At 51.5% G+C, this 18,354-nt stretch overlaps 1 protein-coding gene across 5 annotated transcripts in view; it reads left to right on the top strand.

Annotated features, from left to right (window-relative positions):
* The window catches only part of ADAM23 (ADAM metallopeptidase domain 23), a 282,388-nt gene that overhangs the window by 21,576 nt on the left and 242,458 nt on the right, over window positions 1-18,354 (top strand). For all 5 annotated transcript variants that reach the window (XM_063932697.1, XM_063932698.1, XM_063932699.1 and 2 more), the window contains exon 2: window positions 8,714-8,943. In XM_063932697.1, the coding sequence (XP_063788767.1) occupies window positions 8,714-8,943 (230 nt within the window). The remainder of the gene's footprint in view (window positions 1-8,713; window positions 8,944-18,354) is intronic.

Raw genomic sequence — 18,354 nt, 5'->3', positions numbered from 1 at the left:
TGCAAAATGTAGGGTGTGGGGGCCCTGGGATGGCCGCCCATCTCGCCCCTGCCTTAATCACCCATGTCTGTCTGCTGCTCCCCTTTAGAATGTAAGCTCTCACGAGCAGGGCCCTCTCCCCTCATGTACTTTCCTCTCTCTTAGACTATCTTCTAACCCATACCTCCTACAACGGCACCTAACCCTCATTGTTGTCACCCAATTATCTCAGTGGGGGAAGTGTTACGGTTAGGCTGAGAGAGGGGATGGTTAGGGTTAGGCTGTGGGGGAAGGGTTAGGCTGTGGGGGGGAGGGTTAGGCTGCCGGAGGGAGGGTTAGGCTGTGGGGGAAGTGTTAGGGTTAGGCTGAGAGAGGGGATGGTTAGGGTTAGGCTGAGGGGGGGAGGGTTAGGCTGCCGGAGGGAGGGTTAGACTGTAAGAGGGGGGTTAGGGTTAGGCTGCCGGATGGAGGGTTAGGGTTAGGCTGTTGGGGGAGGGTTAGGATTAGGCTGTCGAAGGGAGGGTTAGGCTGTGGGGGGAGGGTTAGGGTTAGACCGCCGGAGGGAGGGTTAGGGGTAGGCTGTGGGGGGAGGGTTAGAGTTAGGCTGTGGGGGAAGGGTTAGGCTGTGGGAGGAGGGTTAGTCTGCCGGAGGGAGGGTTAGGCTGTGTGGGTTAGGGTTAGGCTGCCGGAGGGGTGGAGGGTAAGGGCATTAGGTGTATAGGGTAGGGTTAGGGTTAGGCTGTGGAGGGAGAGTTAGGGTTAGGCTGTGGGGGAGGGTTAGGGTTAGGCTGCCGGAGGGAGGGTTAGGGGTAGGCTGTGGGGGAGGGTTAGGGTTAGGCTGCCGGAGGGAGGGTTAGGGGTAGGCTGTGGGGGGAGGGTTAGGGTTAGGCTGTGGAGGAGGGTTAGGGTTAGGCTGTGGGGGGAGAGTTAGGGTTAGGCTGTGGGGGAAGGGTTAGGGTTAGGCTGTGGGGGGAGGGTTAGGGTTAGGCTGCCGGAGGGGGTGGAGGGTAAGGGCATTAGGTGTATAGGGGAGGGTTAGTTTAGTTGACCTAAATCGTGGAATATGCCAGTACAGACGCCATGGTCATCTGACTTTTCCTGACATATCATTTTATTGTTAGAAAAGCATTGATGAGTGAATGCCCCCAGCTGTGTCGGCGCACTGGGTCATCACCAATACATCAGGTTTTACAGAACATTTTTGTTTTCTTGAACTTTATACAAAACAATCTAAACCGATTGCTGGCTCCTACTTGGAACATTTATTCACATTTGAAGCCTCACAGGATGCAGGATTGGGGGTTATCGGAGAGATGAGGACACTTAGCGCTGAGGAAAGAAAGTGGATGTGTGAGCGTGATGGGGGATTGCTCCCTGATACGACTTGTGTTGCGCTGGCAGCTGGTTTTGTGACTGTATGGAGATTGATGCTGTGCAGAGGATTATATAGCGTGCGGGTGTGAGAACACCTTGCTTACAGGTAATAATAATTCCTTCCAGTCAGGGCTCAGCAGCCACTCAATGAGCCCCTGATGCCATAGGAGTACCTATAATGGGTGCAGTATGTGCGGTGCAGGGGGCGTAGACCACACACATTCACAAATCTTACCCGTCCTTCTGTAAAATCACCTGGAACATGGCACAGTGCCATCATCTACTAGCAAGAGGGGGGACCCACCTGCAGCTGGGATAACAGTCCCTGTCGTACTATCAGTACAGCTACCGGGCCAGCGTCCATACATGGCCAATATCCTATAGGCGCTGGCTCGGGGACATATGCTGCCCACCTCACGTGGTCCACTCCCCGGGCTCTGCCTGCTTATAAGGAAGGTTTTATTTAATGACAAAAATCAATTCAATTTAACCGGTCGGCAGCAGTTGCCGTAGTGCAGTGTGCGGTGGTCACTGGACGGTCGCCTACAAATGGGATCAGTGTTGTTCCCCTTTCCACATTATTGTCTGCCCAACTTGAGTTGTGGAAGACAATAGTTGATAGTTTATACTATCCCTGAGGACAGACCCCAATACTATCCCAGAGGACAGACCCAGATACTATCCCTGAGGACAGACCCCAATGCTATCCCTGGGGACAGACCCCAATACTATTCCTGAGGACAGACCCCAATACTATCCCTGAGGACAGACCCCCAATGCTATCCCTGAGGACAGACCCCAATACTATCCCTGAGGACAGACCACGATACTATCCCTGAGGACAGACCCCGATGCTATCCCTGAGGACAGACCCCAATACTATCCCTTGGGACAGACCCTGATGCTATCCCTGAGGACAGACCCCCAATACTATCCCTGGGGACAGACCCCAATACTATCCCTGGGGACAGACCCCGATGCTATCCCTGGGGACAGAACCCAATACTATCCCTGGGACAGACCCCGATGCTATCCCTGAGGACAGACCCCGATACTATCCCTGGGGACAGACCCCGATGCTATCCCTGAGGACAGACCCCGATACTATCCCTGAGGACAGACCCCAATACTATCCCAGAGGACAGACCCAGATACTATCCCTGAGGACAGACCCCAATGCTATCCCTGGGGACAGACCCCAATACCATCCCTGAGGACAGACCCCAATACTATCCCTGAGGACAGACCCCCAATGCTATCCCTGAGGACAGACCCCCAATACTATCCCTTGGGACAGACCCTGATGCTATCCCTGAGGACAGACCCCCAATACTATCCCTGGGGACAGACCCCAATACTATCCCTGGGGACAGACCCCGATGCTATCCCTGGGGACAGACCCCAATACTATCCCTGGGGACAGACCCTGATGCTATCCCTGAGGACAGACCCCCAATACTATCCCTGGGGACAGACCCCAATACTATCCCTGGGGACAGACCCCAATACTATCCCTGGGGACAGACCCCGATGCTATCCCTGGGGACAGACCCCAATACTATCCCTGGGGACAGACCCCGATACTATCCCTGGGGACAGACCCCGATGCTATCCCTGAGGACAGACCCCCAATACTATCCCTGGGGACAGACCCCAATACTATCCCTGGGGACAGACCCCGATGCTATCCCTGGGGACAGACCCCAATACTATCCCTGGGGACAGACCCCGATACTATCCCTGGGGACAGACCCCGATGCTATCCCTGAGGACAGACCCCGATACTATCCCTCTGGACAGACCCCGATACTATCCCTCTGGACAGACCCCAATACTATCCCTGGGGACAGACCCCGATGCTATCCCTGAGGACAGACCCCGATGCTATCCCTGGAAACAGACCCCAATACTATCCCTGGGACAGACCCCGATACTATTCCTGGGGACAGACCCCGATGCTATCCCTGAGGACAGACCCCGATACTATCCCTGGGGACAGACCCCGATGCTATCCCTGAGGACAGACCCCGATACTATCCCTTGGGACAGACCCCGATACTATCCCTTGGGACAGATCCTGATGCTATCCCGGGGACAGACCCCGATACTATCCCTGGGGACAGACCCCGATGCTATCCCTGGGGACAGACCCCAATACTATCCCTTGGGACAGACCCTGATGCTATCCCGGGGACAGACCCCAATACTATCCCTTGGGACAGACCCCAATACTATCCCTGGGGACAGACCCCAATACTTTCCCTGGGGACAGACCCCAATACTATCCCTGGGACAGACCCCGATACTATCCCTGGGACAGAGCCCGATGCTATCCCTGAGGACAGACCCCAATACTATCCCTGGGGACAGACCCCGATACTATCCCTGAGGACAGACCCTGACACTATCCCTGAGGACAGACCCCAATACTATCCCTGAGGACAGACCCCAATACTATCCCTGGGACAGACCCCGATACTATCCCTGGGGACAGACCCCGATGCTATCCCTGGGGACAGACCCCGATGCTATCCCTGAGGACAGACCCCGATACTATCCCTGGGGACAGACCCCGATACTATCCCTGAGGACAGACCACGATACTATCCCTGAGGACAGACCCCGATACTATCCCTGGGGACAGACCCCAATACTATCCCTGGGGACAGACCCCGAGGCTATCCCTGGGGACAGACCCCAATACTTTCCCTTGGGACAGACCCCGATACTATCCCTGGGGACAGACCCCGATGCTATCCCTGAGGACAGACCCCAATACTTTCCCTTGGGACAGACCCCGATACTATCCCTGGGGACAGACCCCGATGCTATCCCTGAGGACAGACCCCAATACTTTCCCTTGGGACAGACCCCGATGCTATCCCTGAGGACAGACCCCAATACTATCCCTGGGGACAGATCCCAATGCTATCCCTGGGGACAGACCCCAATACTTTCCCTTGGGACAGACCCCAATACTATCCCTGGGGACAGACCCCGATGCTATCCCTGAGGACAGACCCCGATACTATCCCTGGGGACAGACCCCGATACTATCCCTGAGGACAGACCCCGATACTATCCCTGGGGACAGACCCCGATACTATCCCTGAGGACAGACCACGATACTATCCCTGAGGACAGACCCCAATACTATCCCTGAGGACAGACCCTGATGCTATCCCTGGGGACAGACCCTGATACTATCCCTGAGGACAGACCCTGATACTATCCCTGGGGACAGACCCTGATACTATCCCTGAGGACAGACCCTGATACTATCCCTGGGGACAGACCCCAATACTATCCCTGAGGACAGACCCCAATACTATCCCTGAGGACAGACCCCGATACTATCCCTGAGGACAGACCCCAATACTATCCCTGAGGACAGACCCCAATGCTATCCCTGGGGACAGACCACGATACTATCCCTGAGGACAGACCCTGATACTATCCCTGGGGACAGACCCCGATACTATCCCTGAGGACAGACCCTGATACTATCCCTGGGGACAGACCCCGATACTATCCCTGAGGACAGACCCCAATACTATCCCTGAGGACAGACCCCGATACTATCCCTGAGGACAGACCCCGATACTATCCCTGGGGACAGACCACAATACTATCCCTGAGGACAGACCCCAATACTATCCCTGGGGACAGACCCTGATACTATCCCTGAGGACAGACCCCGATGCTATCCCTGGGGACAGACCACAATGCTATCCCTGGGGACAGACCACAATACTATCCCTTGGGACAGACCCCAATACTATCCCTGAGGACAGACCCTGATACTATCCCTGAGGACAGACCCCGATACTATCCCTGAGGACAGACCCTGATACTATCCTTGGGGACAGACCCCGATACTATCCCTGAGGACAGACCCCGATACTATCCCTGAGGACAGACCCCGATACTATCCCTGGGGACAGACCACGATACTATCCCTGAGGACAGACCCCAATACTATCCCTGGGGACAGACCCTGATACTATCCCTGAGGACAGACCCCGATGCTATCCCTGGGGACAGACCACAATGCTATCCCTGGGGACAGACCACAATACTATCCCTTGGGACAGACCCCAATACTATCCCTGCGGACAGACCCTGATACTATCCCTGAGGACAGACCCTGATACTATCCCTGAGGACAGACCCCGATACTATCCCTGAGGACAGACCCCGATACTATCCTTGGGGACAGACCCCGATACTATCCCTGGGGACAGACCACGATATTATCCCTGAGGACAGACCCCGATACTATCCGTGGGGACAGACCCTGATACTATCCCTGAGGACAGACCCTGATACTATCCCTGGGGACAGACCCTGATACTATCCCTGAGGACAGACCCCAATACTATCCCTGAGGACAGACCCCGATTCTATCCCTGAGGACAGACCCCGATACTATCCCTGAGGACAGACCCCGATACTATCCCTGGGGACAGACAACAATACTATCCCTGAGGACAGACCCCAATACTATCCCTGGGGACAGACCCTGATACTATCCCTGAGGACAGACCCCGATGCTATCCCTGGGGACAGACTACAATGCTATCCCTGGGGACAGACCACAATACTATCCCTTGGGACAGACCCCAATACTATCCCTGAGGACAGACCCCGATACTATCCCTGAGGACAGACCCCGATACTATCCCTGAGGACAGACCCCGATACTATCCCTGAGGACAGACCCCGATACTATCCCTGAGGACAGACCCCGATACTATCCCTGAGGACAGACCCCAATACTATCCCCGAGGACAGACCCCGATACTATCCCTGAGGACAGACCCCGATACTATCCCTGAGGACAGACCCCGATACTATCCCTGAGGACAGACCCCGATACTATCCCTGAGGACAGACCCCGATACTATCCCTGAGGACAGACCCCAATGCTATCCCTGGGGACAGACCCCAATGCTATCCCTGGGGACAGACCCCAATACTATCCCTTGGGACAGACCCCAATACTATCCCTTGGGACAGACCCCAATACTATCCCTTGGGACAGACCCCAATACTATCCCTTGGGACAGACCCCAATACTATCCCTTGGGACAGACCCCAATACTATCCCTTGGGACAGACCACAATACTATCCCTTGGGACAGACCCTGACACTATCCCTGAGGACAGACCCCGATACTATCCCTTGGGATAGACCACGATACTATCCCTGGGGATAGACCCCGATACTACCCCTGGGGATAGACCCCGATACTACCCCTGGGGATAGACCCCGATACTACCCCTGACATGGACCCTGGGACTGACACTGGGGACGTGACCTGGCAGTTAATCTGGATTCAGAAATTACAAGGTCAGAGATGTAACTTTATGACATCATCAGATACAAATTTATAGCAGTGATGTAACTATGAGTAGATTTTGTAAAAAGTAAATGGCAGATTACTTACAATGTAATTATACACTCTCCAATTTTAGTTGACGTTAAATAGCTTAATTACAAGTATCAATTAGATGACGGAAGAAATAACAGGACAATTCAAATCTGTATTTCATTAAAAGTCTGACTTCCCAGTGTGCAGCTGTGCTGGTTCCTCCCTGACTTCCCAGTGTGCAGCTGTGCTGGGTCCTCTCTGACTTCCCAGTGTGCAGCTGTGCTGGTTCCTCCCTGACTTCCCAGTGTGCAGCTGTGCTGGGTCCTCTCTGACTTCCCAGTGTGCAGCTGTGCTGGTTCCTCCCTGACTTCCCAGTGTGCAGCTGTGCTGGTTCCTCCCTGACTTCCCAGTGTGCAGCTGTGCTGGTTCCTCCCTGACTTCCCAGTGTGCAGCTGTGCTGGTTCCTCCCTGACTTCCCAGTGTGCAGCAGTGCTGGTTCCTCCCTGACTTCCCAGTGTGCAGCTGTGCTGGTTCCTCCCTGACTTCCCAGTGTGCAGCTGTGCTGGGTCCTCTCTGACTTCCCAGTGTGCAGCTGTGCTGGTTCCTCTCTGACTTCCCAGTGTGCATCTGTGCTGGTTCCTCTCTGACTTCCCAGTGTGCAGCTGTGCTGGTTCCTCTCTGACTTCCCAGTGTGCAGCTGTGCTGGTTCCTCTCTGACTTCCCAGTGTGCATCTGTGCTGGTTCCTCTCTGACTTCCCAGTGTGCAGCTGTGCTGGTTCCTCTCTGACTTCCCAGTGTGCATCTGTGCTGGGTCCTCTCTGACTTCCCAGTGTGCAGCTGTGCTGGTTCCCCTCTGACTTCCCAGTGTGCAGCTGTGCTGGTTCCTCCCTAACTTCCCATTGTGCAGCTGTGCTGGTTCCTCTCTGACTTCCCATTGTGCAGCTGTGCTGGTTCCTCTCTGACTTCCCAGTGTGCAGCTGTGCTGGTTCTTCCCTGACTTCCCAGTGTGCTGGTTCCTCTCTGACTTCCCAGTGTGCTGGTTCCTCTCTTACTTCCCAGTGTGCTGGTTCCTCTCTTACTTCCCAGTGTGCAGCTGTGCTGGTTCCTCCCTAACTTCCCAGTGTGCAGCTGTGCTGGTTCCTCTCTGACTTCCCAGTGTGCAGCTGTGCTGGTTCCTCCCTGACTTCCCAGTGTGCAGCTGTGCTGGTTCCTCTCTGACTTCCCAGTGTGCAGCTGTGCTGGTTCCTCCCTGACTTCCCAGTGTGCAGCTGCGCAGGTTCCTCTCTGACTTCCCAGTGTGCAGCTGTGCTGGTTCCTCTCTGACTTCCCAGTGTGCAGCTGTGCTGGTTCCTCCCTAACTTCCCAGTGTGCAGCTGTGCTGGTTCCTCTCTGACTTCCCAGTGTACAGCTGTGCTGGTTCCTCCCTGACTTCCCAGTGTGCAGCTGTGCTGGTTCCTTCCTAACTTCCCAGTGTGCAGCTGTGCTGGTTCCTTCCTAACTTCCCAGTGTGCAGCTGTGCTGGTTCCTCCCTGACTTCCCAGTGTGCGGCTGTGCTGGGTCCTCTCTGACTTCCCAGTGTGCTGGTTCCTCTCTGACTTCCCAGTGTGCAGCTGTGCTGGTTCCTCCCTAACTTCCCAGTGTGCAGCTGTGCTGGTTCCTCCCTGACTTCCCAGTGTGCAGCTGTGCTGGTTCCTCCCTAACTTCCCAGTGTGCAGCTGTGCTGGTTCCTCTCTGACTTCCCAGTGTGCAGCTGTGCTGGTTCCTCTCTGACTTCCCAGTGTGCAGCTGTGCTGGTTCCTCCCTAACTTCCCAGTGTGCAGCTGTGCTGGTTCCTCTCTGACTTCCCAGTGTGCAGCTGTGCTGGTTCCTCTCTGACTTCCCAGTGTGCAGCTGTGCTGGTTCCTCTCTGACTTCCCAGTGTGCAGCTGTGCTGGTTCCTCTTACTGACCGTGACTGAATGTAGAAAATGTTTCTTTCCCCACCAGCTCCGCACCACAACGAGACCGCAGGAGGCGCTGCTAGTACCCTGGCAGATGAAGAACGGGCATCACAGCGCAATAACAGCGGCAGAGCGAGCACCAACCACAATCGGAGCAATGACGTGCACAAAGAAATCACACTGCCTTCTAGACTGGTCTATTACCTTAACAAGGAATCGGAAACTCCATATCACATATTGGATACAAAGACGAGGGACCAGCAAAAGCATGACAAGGTAAGTGCACCAACGGGCAGCAGGAGTGGGGCAAGTATTGTTGTGTACGGTACAGGGAATATGCACGGAAATGATATCGACAGGCAAGTGTAATAACATTCAGCATAATATGTATTGCTGCAAGACTCTCGCCACTGGTCACTATTGTATGAGTTGGGGGTGAGAATGGGAATGACTCAGGATAGGCAGTGTATATAATTACTACTTCTGTAATGTTAATATTGACCAAGTAAGGATACGTTCCGCGTAGTGGCCCCCTATCTGTGGTCCTAATTCAGATCTGATCGCAGCAGCAACTTTGCTAGCTAATGGGCAAAACCATGTGCACTGCAGGTGGGGCAGATGTAACATGTGCAGAGAGAGTTAGATTTGGGTGGGCTATATAGTTTCTGTGCAGGGTAAATACTGGCTGCTTTATTTTTACACTGCAATTTAGATTTCAGTTTGAACAAACCCCACCTAAATCTCTCTCTCTCTGCACATGTTACATCTGCCTCACCTGCACTGCACATGGTTTTGCCCAACTGCTAACAAATTTGCTGCTGCGATCAGGTCTGAATTACCCCCTATGTTCAGAGGTACAAGCGTTTGTAGAGCAAACCTTATAACTCTCCATGTTTAAACTTTATTTTCTCATTTACTATACATACCGTATCATTGGAAAAAAGCTCCATCCTTGAAACCCGCCATCTTAAAGGTTGCAGCGGCTGCGTGTGATATCACGCAGCCGCCGCGACCCATCCCAGCAATGATCTGGACACGCCTCCGTTGTACGGACAGCGCACCTAAACCGGAGCGTCGACGCCCACAAAACGCAGTGTTGACGCCCCGTCCCCGCCCACTCCAGGTCTTAAACTGTGTGTAGGACCCTGCAGATGCGCGCATGCACAGTTGTGCAAAAATCGCTTCATAGCGATTTTTGTACATCAGCGACAGGGTCTGAATTAGGCCCTTGATTAGTACCTGAGTCAATTTGATTTAACCATCTGTGCTCACCCATGTAAATCCTTAAAACCTGGACTGGTAGGGTGCCTTGAGGGCCGAGTTTGGGAACCACTGCTTTAGGTTGTTCAACATGGAAGTGAAAGGCAGGGGTTAAAGTGAGCCGTCAGTTCTATTTGGAGACGGAACGCAGTTCCGCCTCCTCCGGCTCACCTAACCCAATGTGTGCCGGCACCGCAGGGAGATGACGGGCGCCTGCTGAGATTGTGTTACCAGCGGGCGCCCGGCTCTCTCTCCACAGCGGAAGCCAGAGGCAGGAGCTCAGTACTGACCTCCGGCTTCCAACTCTAACTGCTGGGGGCAAACTGCATAGAAGCTAACTACTGGGGGCAAACTACATAGGGGCTAACTGCTGGGGGCAAACTGCATAGGGGCTAACTACTGGGGGCAAACTGCATAGGGGCTAACTACTGGGGGCAAACTACATAGGGGCTAACTACTGGGGGCAAACTGCATAGGGGCTAACTACTGGGGGCAAACTACATAGGGGCTAACTACTGGGGGCAAACTACATAGGGGCTAACTACTGGGGGCAAACTACATAGGGGCTAACTACTGGGGGCAAACTACATAGGGGCTAACTACTGGGGGCAAACTACATAGGGGCTAACTACTGGGGGCAAACTGCATAGGGGCTAACTACTAGGGGCAAACTACATAGGGGCTAACTACTGGGGGCAAACTACATAGGGGCTAACTACTGGGGGCAAACTACATAGGGGCTAACTACTGGGGGCAAACTGCATAGGGGCTAACTACTGGGGGCAAACTACATAGGGGCTAACTACTGGGGCAAACTGCATAGGGGCTAACTACTGGGGGCAAACTACATAGGGGCTAACTACTGGGGCAAACTACATAGGGGCTAACTACTGGGGGCAAACTACATAGGGGCTAACTACTGGGGGCAAACTACATAGGGGCTAACTACTGGGGCAAACTACATAGGGGCTAACTACTGGGGGCAAACTACATAGGGGCTAACTACTGGGAGCAAACTACATAGGGGCTAACTACTGCGGGCAAACTGCATAGGGGCTAACTACTGGGGGCAAACTACATAGGGGCTAACTACTGGGGGCAAACTACATAGGGGCTAACTACTGGGGCAAACTACATAGGGGCTAACTACTGGGGGCAAACTACAACTACATAGGGGCTAACTACTGGGGGCAAACTACATAGGGGCTAACTACTGGGGGCAAACTACATAGGGGCTAACTACTGGGGGCAAACTACATAGGGGCTAACTACTGGTGGCAAACTACATAGGGGCTAACTACTGGGGCAAACTACATAGGGGCTAACTACTGGGGCAAACTACATAGGGGCTAACTACTGGGGCAAACTACATAGGGGCTAACTACTGGGGGCAAACTACATAGGGGCTAACTACTGGGGGCAAACTACATAGGGGCTAACTACTGGGGACAAACTACATAGGGGCTAACTACTGGGGGCAAACTACATAGGGGCTAACTACTGGGGGCAAACTACATAGGGGCTGACTAATGGGGGCAAACTGCATAAGGGCTAACTACTGGGGGCAAACTACATAGGGGCTAACTACTGGGGGCAAACTACATAGGGGGCTAACTACTGGGGGCAAACTACATAGGGGCTAACTTCTGGGAGCAAACTACATAGGGGCTAACTACTGGGGGAAAACTACATAGGGGCTAACTACTGGGGGCAAACTACATAGGGGCTAACTACTGGGGGCAAACTACATAGGGGCTGACTAATGGGGGCAAACTGCATAAGGGCTAACTACTGGGGGCTAATTACATAGGGGCTAACTTCTGGGAGCAAACTACATAGGGGCTAACTTCTGGGAGCAAACTACATAGGGGCTAACTACTGGGGGCAAACTACATAGGGGCTAACTACTGGGGGCAAACTACATAGGGGCTAACTACTGGGGGCAAACTACATAGGGGCTAACTACTGGGGGCAAACTACATAGGGGCTAACTACTGGGGGCAAACAACATAGGGGCTGACTACTGGGGGCAAACTACATAGGGGCTAACTACAGGGGGCAAACTACATAGGGGCTGACTACTGGGGGCAAACTACATAGGGGCTAACTACTGGGGGCAAACTACATAGGGGCTAACTACTGGGGGCAAACTACATAGGGGCTAACTACTGGGGGCAAACTACATAGGGGCTAACTACTGGGGGCAAACTACATAGGGGCTAACTACTGGGGGCAAACTACATAGGGGCTAACTACTGGGGGCAAACTACATAGGGGCTGACTAATGGGGGCAAACTGCATAAGGGCTAACTACTGGGGGCAAACTACATAGGGGCTAACTACTGGGGGCAAACTACATAGGGGCTAACTACTGGGGGCAAACTACATAGGGGCTAACTTCTGGGAGCAAACTACATAGGGGCTAACTACTGGGGGCAAACTACATAGGGGCTAACTACTGGGGGCAAACTACATAGGGGCTAACTACTGGGGGCAAACTACATAGGGGCTAACTACTGGGGGCAAACTACATAGGGGCTAACTACTGGGGGCAAACTACATAGGGGCTAACTACTGGGGGCAAACTACATAGGGGCTAACTACTGGGGCAAACTACATAGGGGCTAACTACTGGGGCAAACTACATAGGGGCTAACTACTGGGGGCAAACTACATAGGGGCTAACTACTGGGGGCAAACTACATAGGGGCTAACTACTGGGGGCAAACTACATAGGGGCTAACTACTGGGGACAAACTACATAGGGGCTAACTACTGGGGGCAAACTACATAGGGGCTAACTACGGGGGACAAACTACATAGGGGCTAACTACGGGGGACAAACTACATAGGGGCTAACTACTGGGGACAAACTACATAGGGGCTAACTACTGGGGGCAAACTACATAGGGGCTAACTACTGGGGGCAAACTACATAGGGGCTGACTAATGGGGGCAAACTGCATAAGGGCTAACTACTGGGGGAAAACTACATAGGGGCTAACTACTGGGGGCAAACTACATAGGGGCTAACTTCTGGGAGCAAACTACATAGGGGCTAACTACTGGGGGCAAACTACATAGGGGCTAACTACTGGGGGCAAACTACATAGGGGCTAACTACTGGGGGCAAACTACATAGGGGCTAACTACTGGGGGCAAACTACATAGGGGCTAACTACTGGGGGCAAACTACATAGGGGCTAACTACTGGGGGCAAACTACATAGGGGCTAACTACTGGGGGCAAACTACATAGGGGCTAACTACTGGGGGCAAACTACATAGGGGCTAACTACTGGGGCAAACTACATAGGGGCTGACTAATGGGGGCAAACTGCATAAGGGCTAACTACTGGGGGCAAACTACATAGGGGCTAACTTCTGGGAGCAAACTACATAGGGGCTAACTTCTGGGAGCAAACTACATAGGGGCTAACTACTGGGGGCAAACTACATAGGGGCTAACTACTGGGGGCAAACTACATAGGGGGTAACTACTGGGGGCAAACTACATAGGGGCTAACTACTGGGGGCAAACAACATAGGGGCTGACTACTGGGGGCAAACTACATAGGGGCTAACTACTGGGGGCAAACTACATAGGGGCTAACTACTGGGGGCAAACTACATAGGGGCTAACTACTGGGGGCAAACAACATAGGGGCTGACTACTGGGGGCAAACTACATAGGGGCTAACTACTGGGGGCAAACTACATAGGGGCTGACTACTGGGGGCAAACTACATAGGGGCTAACTACTGGGGGCAAACTACATAGGGGCTAACTACTGGGGGCAAACTACATAGGGGCTAACTACTGGGGGCAAACTACATAGGGGCTAACTACTGGGGGCAAACTACATAGGGGCTAACTACTGGGGGCAAACTACATAGGGGCTAACTACATAGGGGCTAACTACTGGGGGCAAACTACATAGGGGCTGACTAATGGGGGCAAACTGCATAATGGCTAACTACTGGGGGCAAACTACATAGGGGCTAACTACTGGGGGCAAACTACATAGGGGCTAACTACTGGGGGCAAACTACATAGGGGCTAACTTCTGGGAGCAAACTACATAGGGGCTAACTACTGGGGGCAAACTACATAGGGGCTAACTACTGGGGGCAAACTACATAGGGGCTAACTACTGGGGGCAAACTACATAGGGGCTAACTACTGGGGGCAAAATACATAGGGGCTAACTACTGGGGGCAAACTACATAGGGGCTAACTTCAGGGAGCAAACTACATAGGGGCTAACTACTGGGGGCAAACTACATAGGGGCTAACTACTGGGGGCAAACTACATAGGGGCTAACTACTGGGGGCAAAATACATAGGGGCTAACTACTGGGGGCAAACTACATAGGGGCTAACTACTGGGGGCAAACTACATAGGGGCTGACTAATGGGGGCAAACTGCATAAGGGCTATCTACTGGGGGCAAACTACATAGGGGCTAACTACTGTGTGCAAACTGCATGTGGGCTAAACTAGTGGAGGCATAACTATAGGGGCTAAGCTACTGGGGGCATTACCACTGGGGTGCTAAACTACAGGGGGTGGGTCTAAACTACTGGGGTCTATGACTACAGGGGCTATGATGACTACAGGGGCATTCCACTGGGGGTTAAACTACAGGGGGGCATTACCACTGGAGGCATAACTACTGGGGGCATTACCACTGGGGCTAAACTACAGGGGACTAAATGACTGGGGGCATTACTACTGGGGGCAATACTACATGGAGGCATTACCACTAAGGGCATTACTACTGGGGGCACTACTAATGAGGGCATTGTATAGGGGGCACTTCATAAGGGGCATCACTCCTGGGAACATAAGAGGCACTACTACTGGAAGCATTGTATAAGTGGCACCACTACTATGGGCTCTATATAAGGAGCACTACCACTGTGGGCATTTCCAGTACAGTGGACAATATGTGTATTAGGGGTGCTACTACTGTGGGCATTATGTGTATTAGGGGTGCTACTACTGTGGGCATTATGTGTATTAGTGGTGCTACTACTGTGGGCATTGTCTAAGGGGCGCTACTGCTGTGGACATTATGTGTATTAGGGGTGCTACTACTGTGGGCATTATGTGTATTAGGGGTGCTATTACTGTGGGCATTATGTGTATTAGTGGTGCTACTACTGTGGGCATTATGTGTATTAGGGGTGCAACTACTGTGGACATTATGTGTATTAGTGGTGCTACTATTGTGGACATTATGTGTATTAGTGGTGCTACTACTGGGGGTATTATGTGTATTAGTGGTGCTACTACTGTGGACATTATGTGTATTAGTGGTATGTGTATTAGTGGTGCTACTACTGGGGGCATTATGTGTATTAGGGGTGCTACTACTGGGGGCATTATGTGTATTAGGGGTGCTACTACTGTGGGCATTATGTGTATTAGTGGTGCTACTACTGTGGACATTATGTGTATTAGTGGTGCTACTACTGGGGGCATTATGTGTATTAGGGGTGCTACTACTGTGGGCATTATGTGTATTAGGGGTGCTACTACTGTGGGCATTATGTGTATTAGGGGTGCAACTACTGTGGACATTATGTGTATTAGTGGTGCTACTACTGTCGGCATTATGTGTATTAGTGGTGCTACTACTGTGGGCATTATGTGTATTAGTGGTGCTACTACTGTGGACATTATGTGTATTAGTGGTGCTACTACTGTGGGCATTATGTGTATTAGGGGTGCTACTACTGTGGGCATTATGTGTATTAGGGGTGCAACTACTGTGGACATTATGTGTATTAGTGGTGCTACTACTGTGGGCATTATGTGTATTAGTGGTGCTACTACTGTGGGCATTATGTGTATTAGTGGTGCTACTACTGTGGACATTATGTGTATTAGTGGTGCTACTACTGTGGGCATTATGTGTATTAGTGGTGCTACTACTGTGGACATTATGTGTATTAGTGGTGCTACTACTGGGGGCATTATGTGTATTAGGGGTGCTTCTACTGGGGGCATTATGTGTATTAGGGGTGCTACTACTGTGGGCATTATGTGTATTAGTGGTGCTACTACTGTGGACATTATGTGTATTAGTGGTGCTACTACTGGGGGCATTATGTGTATTAGGGGTGCTACTACTGTGGGCATTATGTGTGTTAGGGGTGCTACTACTGTGGGCATTATGTGTATTAGGGGTGCAACTACTGTGGACATTATGTGTATTAGTGGTGCTACTACTGTGGGCATTATGTGTATTAGTGGTGCTACTACTGTGGACATTATGTGTATTAGTGGTGCTACTACTGTGGGCATTATGTGTATTAGTGGTGCTACTACTGTGGGCAATATGTGTATTAGGGGTGTTACTACTATGGGCATTATGTGTATTAGGGGTGCTACTACTGTGGGCATTATGTGTATTAGGGGTGCTACTACTGTGGATATTATGTGTATTAGTGGTGCTACTACTGTGGGCATTATGTGTATTAGTGGTGCTACTACTGTGGGCATTATGTGTATTAGTGGTGCTACTACTGTGGGCTTTGTGTATAAGGGGCACTAATGTGTGTTATAACATGAATAAGGGACACTACTATGTGGTGTAATGTGAATAAGATTGTGCTACTGTGTGGCATAATTTCAATTGGGGATACTATTGCGTGACCACGTCCCTTTCTTTTGAGACCATGCCCCTTTTTGGGCCCCGCGCCTTAGGCGCACACAATCCCTTTATTACATGGGGGGAGGGGGGGGGGGACTTCCACCACCTCTCTAGGACCACTTTAAGCACTGGTGAAAAGTTGTGAGTTCAGACCTGTATTTGTTAAAAGATATTTATACAGAGCACGCATAGGCCTGATTCATATTTGTATGGAAATCCAATGGTCTACGTACAAGTCTGATGATTAGCGGTCTGCGGATGTGCAGAACGGGTCTCGCAATATCTCCTTGCTGTGAGGCAGCAATGGTGACCACTGAGCCAGGGCCGTAACTAGGGGTGTGCGACATGTGCGTCAGCACAGAGAGTAAGGGCTCTGTTGGCATCACCAGCGTCGCCTTCCTACATCCTTTACTTCTGCCTAACAGGGTGACGTTTTTAGTCAGGATGCTCCAAACGGGCCCCCGGCAGTCTGTGCAGCTGAACGTAGCTCCCTCAGGACCGCATTTACAGGAGCTGCCGGCCCCGCCCACTGAGTGCGCTATCATGATTTCACATGCACAGCATTATGACAGTGCGCGTTCAGTGGGCGGAGCCGCGCTGGGCGCATTTGAGCTTAGTTGCGGCTCTGCACTGCACCGAGGGAATATGGTAACCTGTCTGGCACGGAACAGTGAGGGGATTCAGCCACTATTATTCTGCAGACACATAAAACCTATCCTACACACAAGCCAAAATTAGCATCACAAAAAGGAGAACGTTATTTTAGTCACAGGAACGTGTGGGTTCCCCCTGTGTGTTCCTTATTTCACATATTCCATGTAGGGAATGCTGTAACCTTGCGTACTATCCTAACTCACAGAAAGCAAACGTGTCTGATTATGAGACATAAACTCCAGCCTAGTATCACAAGTAATATTTTTCTACATTAGATATAAATTAAAATGTTATATGTTATTTATTATATTTTTATGTGCTATGAGTCATAGGGGGTAATTCAGACCTGATCGCAGCAGCAAATTTGTTAGCAGTTGGGCAAAACCATGTACACTGCAGGTGGGGCAGATGTAACATGTGCAGAGAGAGTTAGATTTGGGTGGGGTGTGTTCAAACTGAAATCTGTAAAAATAAAGCGGCCAGTATTTACCCTGCACAGAAACAAAATAACCCACCCAACTCTAACTCTCTCTGCACATGTTACATCTGCCCCTCCAGTAGCTAAATGCAAACCTACAATGACTCATATAATATGAGAGGACATGTATTACTCTGGTAGTGTTTGACGTATGAAGCCAGGCGTACGAATGGCGCACAGGTGCAATGTATGATGCGTACAACTTTATGTACTGCACACAGCTGGGGTACAACATATGCCTTGTGCCTCAGAGGTCTACAGACAGTTTCTTTGACTTCATGCTTGGTTTGTGCTCAGACATGCACTGTTAAGTGTGGGACCTTATATAGACAGCTGTGTGCCTTTCCAAGTCATGTCCAATCAACTGAATTTACCACAGGTGGACTCCAGTTAAGCTGTAGGAACATCTCAAGGATGATCAGTGGAAACAGGATGCACCTGAGCTCAATTTTGAACTTCATGGCAAAGGCTGTGAATACTTATGTGCATGTGATTTCTTAGTTTTTTAATTTTAATAAATTAGCAAAAATCACAAAAAAACTTTTTCCACGTTGTCATTATGGGGTATTGTGTGTAGAATTCTGAGGGGAAAAAATAATTTCCATTTTGGAATAAGGTTGTAACATAACAAAATG

This window comes from Pseudophryne corroboree, chromosome 7 (assembly GCF_028390025.1).
Source record: "Pseudophryne corroboree isolate aPseCor3 chromosome 7, aPseCor3.hap2, whole genome shotgun sequence".
In the NCBI taxonomy this organism is placed as follows: domain Eukaryota; kingdom Metazoa; phylum Chordata; class Amphibia; order Anura; family Myobatrachidae; genus Pseudophryne; species Pseudophryne corroboree.
The sequence above is the reverse complement of the archived record's forward strand: the minus strand, read 5'-3'. Positions and strand labels throughout refer to the sequence as shown.